At 37.0% G+C, this 12,838-nt stretch overlaps 1 protein-coding gene across 4 annotated transcripts in view; it reads right to left on the minus strand.

Annotated features, from left to right (window-relative positions):
- Positions 1-206: 206 nt before the first annotated feature.
- ARHGAP26 (Rho GTPase activating protein 26) overlaps positions 207-12,838 on the minus strand; it is a 504,960-nt gene continuing 492,328 nt past the window's right edge. For 3 of the 4 annotated variants that reach the window (XM_074212710.1, XM_074212712.1, XM_074212709.1), the window contains one exon: positions 207-705. In XM_074212710.1, coding sequence (XP_074068811.1) covers positions 617-705 — 89 coding nt within the window. In that variant the 3' untranslated portion in view covers positions 207-616. Of the gene's footprint in view, positions 706-5,834; positions 5,890-12,838 lie in introns of all 4 variants that reach the window. The other variant, XM_074212711.1, reaches the window with a different exon arrangement.

Below are 12,838 nucleotides of genomic sequence, written 5' to 3' on the forward strand. Positions count from 1 at the left end.
GGCTAAGGATGGGCAAACAGCTACAGAAATAGTGAGTGGCTGGAAATTATGTAAACAATACCTTAACCCCTTCCCATCCCAAGGTCAGACAAATGGTAGCTTGCCCATGAGCAGAGTGGGTCTTGTGGAATGAAGAAAAATCTTACTGTAAACAAAAGCAGAAGCCCATCCCCACCCTCAGAGAGAAAGAGACACCCCCCCCCCTGCTTCTGGCCAGTTAGTCTCCTTCCCCCATCTCTTGGGCTTTTGGGACAACTATATCTATCTGTCTATCCTGGAGCTCTATGCTCAGATTACCCCAGAAAGAGAATGGATCTTTTCTTCTTGGAGTGTTTGAGAGGAAATGGTCTCATTAAAAGCTGTCCATCAATGTCACAGACCCCAGCCATCTTCTGGGCAAGGCTGATTCCATCACTTGAAGCACTGATGCCTATCAGCTGAGATGATGAAGGAAACAGGGACACAAGATTTACAGAAACATTCATTTTGACAGAGAGGAAAAAGAGTCCATCGCCCTGCATTTCTCCACACCTGAGAGAAATGATCTATTGCACCCTGATCGGCAGTTGTCATGGATACCATGTAACATTCAGCAGTATTGCTCGGGTGTCCAAAGTTAGACAAACTCAACGTAGTTCTCTGGGATTAATCCTGTCTTCCCATTCAGAGTTCCCTCTAACCAGCCAGGCTCCTGAGATGGATGAACTGTAAAGGATGGGAAAAGAAAAAAGAGGAAACATTAATGGTTTAATTCCCCCAATAAACATTTGTCCAGGGCCAACTATGTCCAAATACATTGTACTAGGTGCAGAGAGCTATAGGAGAGATAAAGGATACTGTATATAAGTCTGTAAGATGCTTATACTTTAATCATCCTGGTGAAATGTTCTAGCAAGCATTTTACACAGAAATGAAAAAACTACATATTCTGGCCTCAAGGAACTTGCAATCTTTTGGGAAGAGGAATGTAACATGTATGCAAACACTTTATCATGCAAGATAGATTGCGATAGAAACAAAAAAAAACTGGCTTCCACTTATTAATAAGAAAGTATCCAAAGGAGGAAGGGATACTTGTATTGTGTACTGAGGGAAAGGGAAGATTTTGACAAGAGGAAGAGTGATTCCTAGTATGGGGAAAGGTTATCATAATGGGAACATAAGGTTCATGAAGTGGGGGTAATAATAAGAAATGAATCTAGAAAGATAGGTTGGAGGGAGATTGGGTAACACCTTACAAGTCAGGCTAAGAAATTTGCACTTTAGTCTGTAGGCAATAGGGTTTGGAGTAAAGGAGATGGCCAGATTTTTGCAATAGGAAGTTAATTTTAGTAGCTGTGGGAAAGATGTTACAAGGAAGGGATTATATTTAAAGAGTGAGGAGTGAGTTACTGGGGAGTGATAAATGTGAAGGGTAAAAAAGCATCAAAAAAACATTTTTTAAAATGCAAAGAAGACATATTTTTAGACTTGTCCAATGCTTGTATTTGTTTTACTTGACTATGTTTGCATAACAAAAAAAAAAAAAAGGAAAAAAGTCCACAAAAAAGAACAAAAGGAAGTTCTGAAAGAGATAAAACCAAACAGGCTAGTGTTGAAACTAAATTATCTGAATTTATTATAAAACTGAAAAATATGATATAAAAAATAGAAACCATACTAAACAATGCAAAATCAAATTTGGAAAGGGAAAAGAAAGAACAATTCTGTTGGTTGCCATGTTAAATTTAATATAGATACAAAAATTTCTTTAAAAAAAGGAATTTAGTTTCCCATCTAATTTTATTTTCTTATCTGTACATATCAAAAATATTTGTATTGGTTAAGTTCTCAATAAAATGATTTTAATAAAATTTATTAAAAGGGTGAGCCTGATACAGAAGATATAGGGATAGGAATATTAATGAGGAGGAGGTTACTGCTTAAATGAGGGTAGCTAATTGGTGCAACCAGGCAAATAGCATGCCAGGCTTAGACTCAGGAAGACTCATCTTACCGAGTTCAACTCTGGTCACAGACATTTACTACCTGTGTGACCCTGGGCAAGTCATTTAACTTTTTTGCTTCAGTTGCCATCTGTAAAATGAGCTAGCAAAGGAAATGGCAAACTACTTTATTATGTCTATCAAGAAAATCCCAGCGGCAACTAGGTAGTGCAGTGGATTAACGCACTGACCCTGGAGTCAGGATGACCTCGGTTCAAATCCGGCCAGAGACACTTGCTATTTTATTAGCTATGTGAACCTGGGCAAATCTCTTAACCCTAACACAAACATAACAAAACAAACCACAAATGGGGTCATCAAGAGATGGACACTACTGAACAATAACAATTGGTTAGATAAGGGTAGACAAAAGAAAAGGGTCTGAAGCAGAATGGTGGTAGAGTAAATGGAGAGGAGATAAACATAAGCAATGCTTATGGTGGTAGACCCTGTAGGGCTTGGCAAATGGATGTGAGGGCTGAGGGAGAGTAAAAGATGACTCTTAGTTTCTAAACCTGAATGTTTATTTCTTATACATAGCACCACCAATCTTCCCAGAGAAATTAGGGTAAAGTTGGAAGGATGATGAGTCCAAGCTTGAAATGTTGTTTCTTTTTTTTTAATTCTAATTAAACATAAAGACAGTTTTCAACATTCGTTTTTGTTAGATTTTGAGGTCCACATTTTTCTTTCTTCCTCTCTTCCCTCCCCTCCCCAAGACAGCGAGTAATCTGATATGTTACACATGTACAATCATCTTAAACATATTTCTATATTAGTCAGTACATGTTGAGTTTCAAAAGGTTCCCTCTACTTTCAAGAATGGTTCTGGTTAGAGGTTACTTAGGTTATTTATGAAGGGTGTTCCAAAAGTCTTTGTATGGGTTTAGTCTGTTATGGTTTTAATAAACTTTATTAATTGGGAAGCTTAGAACTGCACTAAAACTTTTGAGATACCTTCCTCAAACCAAGATTTACTGAATGAAATTATATAGGTATTCTTTCTTTGGCATGAACCTTAGAGCAATAAACCTTAACAACTAGTCTGGCTACAGTTCCATGGTTTTCTTCCTGGTTATACATTTCATTTTTCTCTAAATCCTTACCCCTATTGTCAAATTCCCTTCTAGTTTTCTACACTGGTACATTTTTTTCCTTTTGAACTTCATTCAATTAATTTCTTTTGATCTCTTTTTATACATTCTAATTCTATATAAATCCCTTTCCAATTCAGAGAGTCAGTGGTGGTGGGGTGGTTTAGGTGGGAAGGGGGCAAAAATTTAATGGAACTAGGCAACTCATTAAATGAGTCTGATAGTATGTGTAATAATCTACCCTTCACTACCTTCTCCTCTGTAAAGGGAGGAAAGTGCATTTTTTTCATTTCTTCTTTGGAGCCAATCTTGGTTTTATATTCACATATATATTCATGAGTTGGTTTTTTTATGTTGCTGACACTGTATCCTTAACAAGCATTTATTAAACACCAAGTATTTGCAAGCCACTGTATTAAGGTATTCAGAATGCAAAGGCAAAAATGAAGAGTCCCTGTCCTCAAGGAGTCTCTTTTGCTCTAAGTTCCTCCTTTCCTTCTTTTCCTTGGCACCCTCACAAACTGAAAGCCCTCCTCTTCCTTCTTCCAAAGTAAAGTTCAAAATTAGTCTTTATTTCTCAGGGTCACAACCTTCCTTGATCTTATTTGGTTGGCTTCGACTTTTCAACAGGCAAAGAAGATACAGTCTCATTTCTGACATCATAATCAGTCTCTATGGAAACCATTGTGGTGATGAAAGGATTATATAAGCCTTGTTGAATTTGCAGAGTAGCCAAAAGCTGGAGGAAGGAAAGAAGGAAGGAAGGACTGTGAAAGGGATATTGATGTTTCAACACTGATTGTATAAGTCTCACTCTGGGGAGAGAGCAAGGGCATTCATTTCTTGTCTATCAGGGAAACTCTAATTTTCTAAGATTGTTTTGAGAGAATTAAGTTTCCCCTACTCCCCTCCCCAAGCTAATTAAGTGACTTCCTGTACTTGTTTTAGAAAACTACTTCCACTAGTGAGCTACCATATAAACCTGGCTCAGGACTGGGAAGAGGATGGAGCAAGAAGTCCAGAAAGGAGACAATGGAAAAAAAAGAAAAGAGAGGTGGAGGAGCACCCAGATTTATAAGATCAAAATTATCCCAGCCCTCTTCTAGACCTAAATTCCTCTTTGGAAGAGAGAGGGTCAAAGCTTTTCCCTCTATCTCCTTCCTGTGGTGACTATGCCATCAATTTCCTTGCACAATGCTCAGATACTGAACTCTGGGAAAAGCTCCAAAGTAGCTGCTGGGCTTTGGACCTTTGTCAGTATCTATAAAGAGGAAGTAGGAAAAAATACTTTAAGAAAACACTAAACAATAAAGAAAACACTAAACCTCTAAAAAAAAAAACTTATGGAAAAAAATTTTTTTTTTTGCTTTCACTACTCCCAAGCACAATGTGCTTGCTCTTAAAACTAGGCCCTACTTAATAGGTCATTTAACCGAATTCACCAGAAAAGTTTGAACCTAACTAAATATCTTTTGTGATCTAGAGCTTCAATGAAAAAGATACACAAATCCAATCCATACCTCTCTATACCACAATATAGCATCTGGCAGCTGAAAAACTGCCCCTGAGACCAATACCCTTACAACTTAGAAAGAAACCCAAATCTTTCAGATGCCAGATTTCTCCCAATACTTAAGTACTCACCTCCGACTTGCACTGTAAGGCAATTCCCATCTTTTGGATAACTCTTAACCTAATACCTCACTCTTCATTTTATCATCAAAATCTGGGAAGACCCTAGGTCCAACCCAACTTCAAGAAATCTTAAACTCTCAAATAATAAAATCTTCGACAAAACTTTTTGTCCAGATTCAAGATCTCAAGACTGTAGTTGGAGTGAGACTTGGAAATCATCTAATTCACTCCCTTCATTGTTTTTTTTGCAAGGCAAATGGGGTTAAGTGGCTTGCCCAAGGCCACACAGCTAGGTAATTATTAAGTGTCTGAGACCAGATTTGAACCTAGGTACTCCTGACTCCAAGACTGGTGCTTTATCCACTGTGCCACCTAGCCACCCCCACTCCCTTCATTTTTGAAAAGAACAATTAATTATCCAAAGTCCCACAGAGGAAGCTAATTTTCAAAGTCAAGATTCAAGCTCAAGTTCTTCAAATCAGTGCTCTTTCCATCATATCATGCAGGGCAATATCCTTAATACAGCTATTCAAAGACATTATTGCTAATATGGTGGCACCCTGGAGAAATCATGCAATAGATGAGCTTGGAAAGTAGCAGTAAGGCACAGCTAAGATGCCAATTAACAATAAAGATGAGGGAGCTGATACGACCATGCAACCAAGAAGCATGCAAACAGTGGCACCAATACCAGATGACTCTTTAACAGGTGCCATCTTGGTATGGCAACATTCTAGAGGGGGGCTCCCAGTAGTTTTCCCTCATCTTTCTCCTCCTGATCTTGCCCATCTTTTATTTAAATCAGAGTACAAATTCAGCCTCAGACACTTATTAGCTGTGGGACTCTGGCTAAGTCACCTAACTTCTATCTGCCTCAATTTTCTGACAATCAAAGGAAATAATAATTGTAACAGAGTATCTGGTACATGATTAGCACTTTATGCATATTAGTCATCATAATTATTATCCTTCATGTCCTGCCTAGTTCACGGAACTGTCCCTTGTGATTCCAATCCATCTTCCATCTTCCTTTTTTGAATTCCTATAACACTTAAGAGAAACAGTGGCAGCAGAGGGGAAAGTACTTGGCCTGGTACCCAGGCTTGGGTTTGTCACTTACTAGCTGGGTGACCTTGGGCAAGTTGCTTCTTTTCACTGGGGTCTCATTTCCTCATCTGTAAAATAAGGGAATTGGACAAGATGACCTCCAAAGTTTCTTTATAATTCTGAGAATGTCATTTTCAGCTGCATCTTTTTCATTCATTTTAGCATTGAGTCATTTATGAGTATTGCTCTTAGGTTTTTCTTGAGTGTTGCCTTATGTGGGGGGTAAGGGAAGCAAGCATTTATTTATATAGTAATCTACTATGAGATAGGCATTGTGTTTTTACAAATATTATCTCATTTGATTCTAATAGCAACCTTATGTGACCTCCATTTTGCAAGTGACTGAACTTAACAAGTTACTTGCCCAGGGTCACACAGCTAATTAAGGATGAACTCAGGTCTTCCTGACTCCAGGCCCAGGGCTCCATCCACTCAGCCATCCTGATGCCCCAACCAGATTAGGTTCTATGAAAGCAGATGGATGACCTATGTATTATGTATCTACAGTGGTCTGGATTGTGCTCAGTGGACTGAATACTATGCTCAGGGATTAGGATATAAAGGAAAAGCAAACATTCTAAAGGGGGAGACAGACAATAACCTCAGTACATACAAGATCAATAAAGATTCAATGGGAGGTAGCCTCAGGCTGTAGTTGGAGAGGGAGCTAGGAAAATCTTCCTGCAGAAGAGTCTGCAAAGTCTTCCTACATTGAGTCTTCAAAGAAGATAGGGATTCCAAGAGATGCAAGGTTGAGTTAATTCAACAGAGTTTCCATAATAATCTTTTCATTCTCACAGTGGCTTCCATAAAGTTTGATCATGATGTTACAAATTAAAATGTATCTTCCTTGCCTACTGAAAAGTTGATGGAAACCAGATAGGGTCACAGAAGATTGTGATACTGTGATGTGAAGATTAATTCTGAACATTTCAATGGAAGGAGGAAGAAGAGGGCTTTTGATTGTGAAGGTGCTAAGAAAATAAAGGAAGGGAAGAATTTCTAGAAAGAAAAATTTAAATTCTTTGTACACAAGAATTGTTTGATTTTTGACACAACTCCCAAATCCAGAGTAATAGTTTGCAAATAGTAGAGGGTTAATAAATGTTTGTTGAGGACATGACACTCATATAACTATAAAGTAAAATATTACAGCTTCTACCTTACTTGATGTATATTTATTTATAACTGAAACTAACCTCAAAGAAGAGATGAAAAAAAATTGTACTTCCTTCCCCCTCTTTGCATATGTCAGGGACTATGAGTATCAAATAGTGTAAATAGTGTCAGACTCAGCTGATGTGTTGGGTTAATCCTGCTTGACTTTTTCTCTCCTTTAAATTCTTTTTTTTTTTTTCAAGAGGGAAATTCAAAAGAGAATACATATTTCTCAGATACTCATGGCATGTTTGCAAAAACTGATCAGGATCTAAAGATACAAAACTTTATATACAATTGCAGAAAAGCAGAAGTATTAAATATGTTTGTATCAGCTACTATACATTAAAAGACCCGTCTATCAACAAGGGCACTTGAAGAATTCAAATTAAGAACTAATCACTGAATAAACAAAAAAACCCCCCCAAAACCCTAAAAGACACAATTCTACTTCAAAAAATCCAAAAATAGAAATTCTAAAATCAATAGAGAAACATAATTGAAACCAAAAATGAAACCTATTGAATTGATAAATAAAGCTAAATCTTAGTTTTTGGAAGGGAAAAAAACTAATAAATAACACATTCTCTAATTTTAAAAAGAGAAGGAATTTGTCAAAATAGTAATCAAAATAGTAAAAAATTCATAACAGATGAAGAGAAAATAAAGGAAAAATTTAAAAATCATTGTCCAAATATGCAAAGAAAACAGGTAATTTAACAGAAGAATTAGGGGGAAAAATAGAAAATACTTAAGCTTAAAGGCACAATAAATGGAGAATTCAAATTAGCCCAATTTCAGAAAAAGCAACTGAACAAGTCACAAAAGAACTCCCAAAAGAACAATTAGCTCTAATATTATATAAACTATTTGCAAAAATTGTGAGAGTAAAAAATGTTATTCTATCATCTCCATTTTAGAGAAAATTATGTTTCTACTACCTAATCCAGTGAAATAAAAAGCAAAGGAAAAATGGAATTTTCCTGACTTTGGTAAATAGTATCTTTCTAAATGGCATTATCTGTAATGGAGAAAAGCTCTCAGGGACCTTTCCAAAAAGATCAGGGGTAAAGCAAGAATGTACACTGTCACCAAAGTAATTTAATATAGTTCTAAAAATGTTATCTACAGCAACAAGATAAAAAGAAATGGAGGGAATAAACACAAGAGGCACTAAAACTTGGTTTTATGTATATGACTGATTTTTTATTTAGAAAATCCTATATGGGCAGCTAGGTGGCATAGTGGATAAAGCACCGGTCGTGGAGTCAGGAGTACCTGGGTTCAAATCTGGTCTCAGACAATAATTACCTAGCTGTGTGGCCTTGGGCAAGCCACTTAACCCTGTTTGCCTTGCAAAAAAAAAAAAATCCTATAGATTGAGTTTTTTTTTAAATCCCAAAAACAATTACTTCAAGACAGAAGATAAGCTCTCACATGCAACATTAGTCTATTACCAATAAACCCTAGGAAATGTAGAAAAAGCAAAATTACTATGAAATGCATAAAAGTCACTTACCAGCAAACCTAGGAATTAAAAAAATGTGACTACAATCTTAACAAGATATTTTACAAAAATGATAAACTTGGTACTAGTTTAAAAAAAAAACAGGAAATTAGGAGCATAATAACCAGAAGCAACTGAACACAGAGGTAACACAGTGTTTTAGCAGACCCAAAGATTAACTTATTGGGGGTAAAGAATAACTGATGAAAACTGCTGAGAAAATTGGAATGCATGCTGAGAGAAATTTGGACTGGTATTTCATAACCTATGCTACAACAATATCCCAATGTAAACATGTCCTAAATAAAAAGCATTGTGTTATGGGGTAGCTAGAAAACTGAACAGGTATATCTTCAAATTCAACCTATCCTAATTATTATTTGAACCTGGACATGTCACTTTCTTTCTCTGGACCTCAGTTTTTGTCTCTGTAAATTGAAGAATTATCTGTCTGGACATGAATGAATAAAAAAACCTAAACGGACCATTTTGATTATATAAAAGTGAAAAGTTTGTTGTTCTTTTTTTGGGGGGGAGGGGGAACAAATAACTAGGAGCAATTTTTTTTTTTGCGGTAAATTCCTTTGATAAAGTCCTGATATCCATACAACTGAAAAAGAGCCAAAATACAAATGGTCAAAAGGAATTTATTCAAATCAAGAAATGCAAGCTATCCATGAAAACTATTTGGTATTGGCTAAGAAACAGAGTGGTGGACCAGTGGAATAGACTAGGTGTAAAAGCAGGAGATGACTATAGTAATTGGCTGTTTGATTAAACCCAAAGAGTCTGGCCATTGGGATAAAAACTCCCTCTTTGATAAAAATTTCTGGGAAAATTGGAAGTTAGTATGGAAGAAACTTAGATTAGACCAACACCTCACACCCTTTACCAAGATAAGATCCAAATGGTTACAGGACATAGACATAAAAAAACAATACAATAAGCTAATTAGAAGATCAAGGACTAGTCTACCTGTCAGATCTATGGAAAGGGGAACAGTTTATGACTAAGGAAGAGTTGGAGAACATCACCAAAAACCAATTAGATGATTTCGATTACATTAAATTAAAAAGCTTTTGCACAGATAAAACCACTGTAACCAAGATCAAAAGAAATGTAGTAAATTGGGAAACAATCTTTACAACTAATGATTCTGACAAAGGACTCATTTCTAAAATATACAGATAACTGAGTCATATTTTTAAAACAAAAAGCCATTCCCCAATTGACAAATGGTCAAAGGATATGTAAAGGCAATTTATAGATGAGGAGATCAAAGTAATCCATAGCCATATGAAAAAATGCTCTAAATCATTAATTATTAGAGAAATGCAAATTAAAGCTTCTCTGAGGTACCACCTCACACCTCTCAGATTGGCCAGTATGACCAGGAAGGATAATGATCATTATTGGAAGGGATGTGGGAAATCTGGGACACTATTACACTGTTGGTGGAGCTGTAAACTCATCCAGCCTTTCTGGAGAGAAATTTGGAACTACGCCCAAAGGGCAACAAAAATGAGCATACCCAGCAATACCGCTACTGGGTCTATACCCTGAAGAGATGAGGGAAAAGGGTAAAAACATTACTTGTACAAAAATATTTATAGCAGCCCTGTTTGTGGTGGCAAAGAATTGGAAATCCAGTAAACGTCCTTCAATTGGGGAATGGCTTAGCAAACTGGTATATGTATGTCATTGGAAGACTACTGTTCTATTAGAAACCAGGAGGGACGGGATTTCAGGGAAACCTGGAGGGATTTGCATGAACTGATGCTGAGTGAGATGAGCAGAACAAGAAAAACACTGTACACCCTAACAGCAACATGGGAGTGATATTCAACCTTTGAAGGACTTGCTCATTCCATCAGTGCAACAATCGGGAACAATTTTGGGCTGTCTGCAAAGGAGAGTGCCATCTGTATCCAGATAAGGAGCTGTGAAGTTTGAACAAAGTGCAAGGACTATTCCCTTTAATTTAGAAAAAAAACAGATAGCTTATTGTCTGATCTTGTTACCTCTTAGACTTCTCTTCAAGGATATGATTTCTCTCTCATCACACCCAATTTGGAATAAGGTACAACATGGAAACAAAGTAAAGACTGACAGAGTGCTTTCTGTGGGGGGGAGGGAAGCAAGATTGGGGGAAAAATGTAAAACTCAAATAATATCTTTAATAAAAATAAATTTAAAAAATCACTTTGCCATAGAGAAATCTCATTAAAAAAAAGAAATGCAAGCTATCAACAACAATATTTTAAAAACTTCTAGATCATTAATAGAGGAAATGAACATCCAAACAAAAACCTCATGCTTATTAGATTGGCAAAGATGATGAAAAAAGAAAATAAACTTTTGGAGAGGCCATAGGAAAACTAGCACACTAATGCACTACTTAGTAGAATTATGAATTAGTCCACCAAGGAAAGCAGTTTGCAACTAAACTGTGAATTCACTTTGACTCAGTAACATCTCTACTAGATATATACTTCAGCTAGATTAAAGACAGGGGTGGTACTTAGTCTGGCAGCAAGATAACCTGAATTCAAATCTGGCCCTAGGCAGTAGCTATATGACCCTAGAAAGGTCATTTAACCCTATTTGTCTGAGTTTCCTCATTATAAAATAAGATGGTAAAAGAAAAGGCAAACTATTACAAAATCTTTCCCAAGAAAACTCTAAAATGGGGTCACATGGCATCAGACATGAACAAGATTAAAGACAGAGAGAAAGGATGCAAGAATATTTAATGTAGTACCCTTTTTTACAGCAACCCTCTCCAAAACAAAACAAAAAACCAAACCAATAAAAAGTAATGTGAACACCCATCAGGTGAGGAATGGCTGAACAAATTATGGAGCATGAATGAAAAGGAATGTTATATGAAAGAAATGGGGGCAGCTAGGTGGCGTTGGGGTGGCTAGGTGGCGTAGTGGATAAAGCACCGGCCTTGGAGTCAGGAGTACCTGGGTTCAAACCTGGTCTCAGACACTTAATAATTACCTAGCTGTGTGGCCTTGGGCAAGCCACTTAACCCCATTTGCCTTGCAAAAATCTTAAAAAAAAAAGAAAGAAAGAAATGGAGGGGTTGGATTTAGTAAAATTTGGAAAGATGTGTGGCAATACATAGAGTGAAAAGAGTAGAATTAAGAGCACAAATTTATATAACACTGTAACTCTAAAGGACAGGATCTGTGAAAGCCTCAAGAAGCAATCACTACCCTAGGAGGCTGATGAAGTAAGATTTAGGATGTGACATGTATTTTACTTATTTGTTAGAGGGAGGCTTTTTGTTGTTTTGGGGAGTTGAGGGAATGCTATTAAAGGAATAAAGGGTATGGATAGTGATAGTATGGATAGTAATGAAATATTTAAATCATACACAGTAGATAGAGCACTGGTCCTGGAATGGGGAGGGCCTGAGTTCAAACCTGGCCTCAGACACTTAATACTCACTTAGCTGTGTGACCTTGTGCATATTAAGTTTCTTCATTTCATTGCCTTGCAAAAACAAAAACAAAAAACCCCACACACAGAAGAAAATAGGAGGTTCAGAAGTGTGATGTTGGTTTTACTGTATTGCATTTTGGAGTTGAGGAAACTTGAGGCAGAGGTTAAAGGACTTGCCCAGAGGCAAACTAGTAAGTTCATGCCACTATAATTGAGCTCAGTTGTTCCTGATGCTAGGCCCAGTGAACCAACTCTCCTCATTTTATATATAAGGAAATATCATTCAAGTTTAATGGGCCTTGTCCAGTTTCCTACAGGTCATTTGAACCTAGGATCACAAAGAGAAAAACTCATAGAATTTATATCTGGTGGACAAATGAGATGTATACAAATAACTATAATATCCAAGAATAAAAAATGATTCTATGCAGAGGTCAGGAGGCATGAGACCTTTCCAAAAGATGTTCGAAAAAAGAAAACTCCTTTCTAATTGAGGAGGGCCCGGGGAAGATATATTCCAGGGAAAATGATCCCTGGATTGGAACTTTAGAGAGCTGTGATCCCATCAATGTTGATGTTCTTGCCAACCAAGAAGATGGAAAAATCTCCAAATCTACCAATTGAAATCACCAAAGCACTGATGGGCAGTTTACATTTCCACAAAGCAAGAAGACTGACATGGGAAAAGGATTAAAATTAGTAGGTTGAAATTGAAGGGTCTGGAGGGAGGGGGAGATGGAGGGCAGTGAGTAAGAAAATATGGAGGTGGGGGAGGCAGCGTGAGGTCTGAGAACAGTCTGGATGGAGCACAGAATGTACAAACAGGACCATCCATTGTTTCTAGCTTTGCACCTCATGGATACCCAATAAACACTTAACGTCTGAGGGAGGAAGAATTC

Source organism: Macrotis lagotis, chromosome 1, assembly GCF_037893015.1.
Source record: "Macrotis lagotis isolate mMagLag1 chromosome 1, bilby.v1.9.chrom.fasta, whole genome shotgun sequence".
NCBI lineage: Eukaryota > Metazoa > Chordata > Mammalia > Peramelemorphia > Peramelidae > Macrotis > Macrotis lagotis.